General features: G+C 43.2%; 1 protein-coding gene across 1 annotated transcript in view; it reads left to right on the forward strand.

The window, feature by feature from the left end:
• LOC309357368 (glyoxylate/hydroxypyruvate reductase B-like) overlaps positions 1 to 3824 on the forward strand; it is a gene marked incomplete at both ends in the record, with an annotated part of 37993 nt that extends 34169 nt beyond the window's left edge. Inside the window, 2 exon segments of the mRNA XM_081889502.1 lie at positions 3177 to 3471; positions 3473 to 3824. Coding sequence (XP_081745628.1) covers positions 3177 to 3471; positions 3473 to 3824 — 647 coding nt within the window.
• Positions 3825 to 6000: the final 2176 nt, after the last annotated feature.

Here is a 6000-nt window from a genome sequence, read left to right on the forward strand (position 1 = left end):
GAAAATTAGACCTGACCTTCTGCGAACAAATTTCCAGATATGGAACAAGGAAGGGAAATAGGTGAGGTGTTTTTTCTTCCCCCTTCCCTCTTTCTCCACACATCGCATAAAACTCAGCTTGTCTGACAAACAGGAAGGCAGGTGAGTTGATTTGTAAGACTTTGGAGCCACACAGCTAACCGTTGACCTGTTAGTGACTTTGGTATAATTCTATTTGCCCACATAGGTCATGGTTGGGCATAATGATTAGTCATGGTGTGGAATGGGAGGAAGAATCCACAAGATCATCTGCTTACTCATCAGTAGCCTGCCAACAATCAGCTTGAAGGAGCTGCTGTTGGGCAAAGTTGAGGCTGGCGAGATGTTGCAAGCTTCCTGACAGCATTTAAGCCTCAGAAGATGTTATAGAAGGGAGACAGAAGCCAGAAGACGAAGACAGAGGCCACCTCTTGAGAGAGGAAGGTGGCAGGAGGTGGTTAAGGTGAACCTGAATCTGAAAGATTTAGGAACTTTTGGGAAGGGCTAAGCTGTCTCCTCCCACCACCAAAATGAGTTTGTCTACTGCTGCCTGTCAGTAAGATGGAAAAGCTGTCAAGTGACAGTCACCTTAAGAGTCTACCAATGTCTTCGCTTGGGGCTTGGCTCGCTCTAGATCTGATGGCCTAACATGAAGTGACAGCAGGTGAGATGATCTGGCTTTTACTGATGGCACTGCATGGCAGCAGCATACCTGGTGGTGGCAGTCACCACTGGCAGAGGTGTGGGTTGGTGACATCTTACATCTGGGCCTACACTTGATGCTTCTGGTCTGTCAGCAGCCACAAACTTGAACAGTGCTGTTCTACATTTTATCCAGTGCTATTTTTCTAGAAAAAGAGGTTCTAGAACTCACCATAAACATCTCTCGCTTTCTCTTATAATGGCAATGATGCCCACCTGAGAGATGCCGGAACCGAGTTCCAGTGAGTTCTGGCTGAAAAAAGCCCTGATTTTATCCTGCCTTTGCTCTTGCTATACTGTGGTCACTAATAGGCTGTACTCCCACTCTCCACCATTCGGTGATGACCAAGTACCGCCCACCTTGCCACCTGCTGCTGCTAACACAACTATATGTAATAAGGACTCACACTAACAAAGCCTCTTTCTGAGCAGTTCCTTTTTCCTCCTCATCCTTTGCTTTCTAAGGGAGAAACGCTAATTGAAATTCATGCTCTTGGGCCCTATGAACCATTCAGAAGAATAAAAGCACTTAATCGCTTAATGAAATTATTGTCTCCAGAAGCGTGAAAAGGGAAAAGGGGAAGAACATAAACTATTTTATAGGAAACCCTTTGAAAACACATCTCACTGATGTTTCCATTCCTTTGTGGACTTTGTAACTCAATATGTTCCTTTCTTCACACTCCTTTTACAAAGAGTGATTGCTAATGCTATTGATATATTTCTCAGCTGTACTATTTGGCAATCATATACCACCTTGGGCTACAATCTTGCATGCTAAAGAGTCCAGCTTTTGCATTCTACCCAAGCTGGGTGAGGGGGCGGGTGGAAAATGATATAAATTTGCAATTTGGCATCCCCCCCAAACAACAACACCCCAAAATAGCAACTCTTGGATGTGCATTTCTATTTGCAAATTTGCAGTCTGAGGATTCAAGCAAATCACGCCTCCCCCCACCAGCTAGAGCATTTTGTTTTTAGAATGAAAGTTCCATATTCATATTGCAGGAATAGATCGGTTTGTAGCAGGAAAGAAGCAGCCCAAAATGTTGTTGCTATTATTAATTAATTTATACAATGCTTAAATGTCAAATGCTTAAATGGATAGTTTAAAAAGTGGGTTAGATAAATTCATGGAGGATAATCTTATCAGTAACAACAACCATACTCCACCTCCCTACTCAGAGGCAGTGGTTATTATTATTGTTATTGCTATTATTTATTGAATTTATGTACCGCCCTATACCCGGAGGAATAAAGGCAATTCACAGAAAAGATCAACGTAAAAACCACAATATATATTGTGTGGCAAGTACCCTCCCCCTTGTGAAATGAAGACACGGGACACATTATTTTAGGTTAATGGGCGGAAAAAGGCCACAACTTCCATGGCCATCTGGTTAGTCACTGTGAGAACGTGGTGATGGCCTAGCTGAGCTACTGTCGTGACCCAGCAGGGTGTCTGTGTAACCAGAAGCAGATCAGAATCATCAGGACCAGAATCATCAGGCTGCAGCAGCCTAACAAGGTTGAACTTGTTGATCCTAATGCTCTCATTGCCACCTCTCCTGTTTCATCATGCACAGCTCCTCACTATATCAGGAAACTCTCTAAGGACACCTGGGAGTGATCATGTTGATGACATTTTTCATCCTGCAATTGCAAAGTGAGACCAACCACAGCAACTGGAAAATCCCCCAGAGCATTCAGAAATCCTTCTGATTCCATTAGTCTCTAGGGGTGGGCCATCTCAATGGGTCCTCTATTCCGGCAAGGGGGCTGGGATGTGGGTACCATTACAGCCCATCTAAACCTTACTAGGACCAAACCGTAATGATAAGACAGTTCACAGTATTAAGACAGCAACATGACAACAGTGTGCTTCATCTTCATTCTTATGCAAAGTTATGCAGTTTTAATCAATTAAACAATCCATTAGAACTCATACGATTAATCAGTGAAGATTCCTTTAATGAGGGCGGCAATCTGAAAATAAAACATTTGCCCACAAAACCACAACTCCGCCATTTTGTCCTCCTCAATTGGTGAAGGATTATAGTTCACTTGCAGACCATGCAGAAGGTTCCAGTTTCAATCCCTGGCATCTCCATGTAGAGCTGGGAGAGAACCCTGCCTGAAATTCCTTAGAGCTGCTGCCAATCCATGGAGACAATACTGAGCTATATGGACCAATGGTCTGACTCAGAATAAGGCAGCTTCCTGCATCTCCCACGCTTATCAAAAGCACTGATGACAGATCAGAACGGCTGCTTAACTTTACACAGAAGGGGCCTTTGGGATGCTTCTGTACTCAGGAGATTTGTAATGTTTCCTCCAACCTTCGACCATCAGATAAGAGAAGTCTCTTCTCTAACTGAATCTTCTGGACTTGAAACTGATCTCTAGCTTTGGAGTAAAAATAACCAAGACCCCAAATGCTGTTTCTGTCTCCACAGTGAACATAGACATGATGTTAATGTCAGCATCTGCACGAAGACTAGTGGAAGCTTGTCACATTGCAACATCTCCAGATACCACACGTTTTGTAGTTGACTGGCTGGGAGTAGAAGTCACCTGGGCCACTCTTGGGATCTTTGGGATGGGCAGCATTGGGTATACCTTAGCGAAGAGAGCAAAAACTTTTGACATGAACATCCTTTGTCACAACAGGAATCACAGAAAAGAGGAAGAAGAACAGGCAATTGGTGCCACTTATTGTAAAAACATAGAAGACTTGCTCCAGCAGTCTGACTGTGATGTTGGTTGTGAATCTGACATCTGAGACACACAAGCTCATTGGGAAAAGGGAGCTGCAGCTGATGAAACCCATGGCTACTCTCATCAACATCTGCAGAGGCGCAGTAGCTGATCAAGATGCCTTGGTAGAAGCGCTCCAAAATGGAGTTATTAAGGCTGCAGCTTTAGATGTGGCTGACCCTGAACCATTGCCAAGGGATCACCTCTTATTGCTACCGAAAAATGTTATTATAACTCCTCACATTGGAACTGCAACTGTGCAAGCCCTGCTTATGATGACAGAAGAAGCAGTGGGAAATATACACATTGTTCTCAATGACCTCCCCAGTGAAGTGATCACCAAATAGTTTGATGGAGAACATTAATAATCAATGGCTTATCTGCAAAGGACATTAACCACTAAGTAACAATGGAGTATGAGAATCAAAACTCACCCTAGCTTTCATTTATGGCCTCCCATATTGTAACCATTTTCTGCAATTATATTCTTATGTAAAAGAACTGTGTATTTTGTGTTTTTATATTGCCATTTTATCTTGTGAACTGCCCTGAGACCTGCAGGCACAGTATAGGGCAGTATATAAATTAAATAAGTAAGTAAGTAAATAACTAGTTGCTGAGTATGTAGACATCTGCAAGAAGCATTATCTGTGTTCGCGAGCCTTGATCCAAATGTTCCACCTTAATAAGAGAATCACTTTGAAGTGAGTGCCAATCTCCGCCTGGTTGGTTTAGCAGCCCTTTGGGATCTTATCAGAGCTAGCATCTTTCCTTGTTAAATATATGAAGGGCAGAGAGCTGGCCAACAACACATTTCGCTGAAATATCTGGTGCCATTACAGTCAAGGGGGTTGGGGTAGCAGTGGCAATTATGCCATACGCATGCAACTCTTGTTATTCCAGCACAGCCACCTAGAGGCCTTGGATCTGCTCAACAGATGATATATTAGCCCTCTACTGGCAGTCCAAGACAAAGTAGAATAATGATGGCCAGTGTGGTGTAGTGATTAGAAGGTTGGACTAGGACCTGGAAGACCTGGGTTCAAATCCCTGCTCAGCCATGAAGCTCTCTGGTTGATCTTGGACCAGTCTATCTCTCTCAGTCTAACCTACTTCAAAGAGTGGTTGTAAGAATAAGATTGTGCAACCCAGGAAGAGGGATAGGGAAGTGGAGAGTGATGTTGTACCCACACACAGGTTCATCTCTTGCTTCTGTGCTCACCTGGCTGTGTCCTTCCTGCCTAGTAGGGATGGATGCATATGTCAATTTCAATTTGCAAGCCTTCAGTTCACTACATTTTCACATCAGTTTGCAATTTAAAAGAAAAATAAACATAAAAAATAAATAGCATTAAGGTGCATTTTTTATAATAGACACAGTTTTATATGGAGCTTTGCATGTATGCATATTTCGGGAAGCAATTTCCCCACGTCTGATGGTATTTTCACAAATATATACATTTTTCAATGGAGGCTTTCTTCTAATGCATGCATTAATATATGGATGGAGACTTTCACTGCAAAAGTTGGAGCAGCGCAAATTTTTGAAGGATGGCTGCATTTTGGTTCATGTATTGTTTTGGAATTGTGATTTAGGTACTGCATATCTAGTGCTTTTTTTTTTTTTTTAAGGAAAAGAGGTGCCTGAACTCACCACGAACTCCTCCCATGTTTTCCTATAATGGCAATGGCACCCACCTGAGAGGTGCTGGAACTGAGTTCCAGTGAGTTCCCACTAGAAAGGAGCCCTGGGTATATCCACATTCAAATGTGAACTGAGCTGAATTTCTCCTTCTCCACCCCTGCTGCCTATTGTGGATGGAAGATGGTGGGATGTAAATGGCAAAAGAAAAAGGGAAGCAGCTCTATAACCAACGCAGCGTGAAAGCTGTAGCGTCTAGTGGAAAAAGTAATGACTGGGTAATGCTGAAAGCCTCTGATATGGGACCACTCTGGGAGGCCCAGTTGCATGCGTATGAAGTGCAAGAACACCTGGGCAGATCAAAGGTCTCTCTCTCACACAGAGACAGCCTCCCTTCCCTAGTTAGGCTCTGAGCCTCTGCCAGCTGCTGCCAGGAACATGGGTTAGGTACATCGAAACTCTCCACAGGACGTCTTCATCAGCCTGGCAAATCCCTTTTTTTAAAAGACATTTGTTTCAAAGATATTCATGGCCAGCACATTTAAACATTCCAACTAGGAGTGGTGAACTCACCCCACAGGCAGGCTAATTTTAGCAGCAGGGTTCATTTCATGTTCTCAAAACTCTGCTACAATTTCTAGGTCCAATGAAGCCCACTTGCTCTTGGAAAATGAATGCACCTGTCCATGCACCTGTCTCCTGGGAGAGCTTTGGGGATGCCACAGAAAAAGTCCTGTTTCCTGGGGATGCCAGTCTCACCTCCATACTGTATATGATAGGACCTTTATTAGGGATTTGGTAGCAGATAAAATACTTGTAAAAATAAGTTGATTTCTGATGCATGTAGACTGAATTGAGACAATATTTTGCTATTCCACTAT

The sequence above is a fragment of the Podarcis melisellensis genome, assembly GCF_964234715.1.
Source record: "Podarcis melisellensis genome assembly, chromosome: 15".
NCBI lineage: Eukaryota > Metazoa > Chordata > Lepidosauria > Squamata > Lacertidae > Podarcis > Podarcis melisellensis.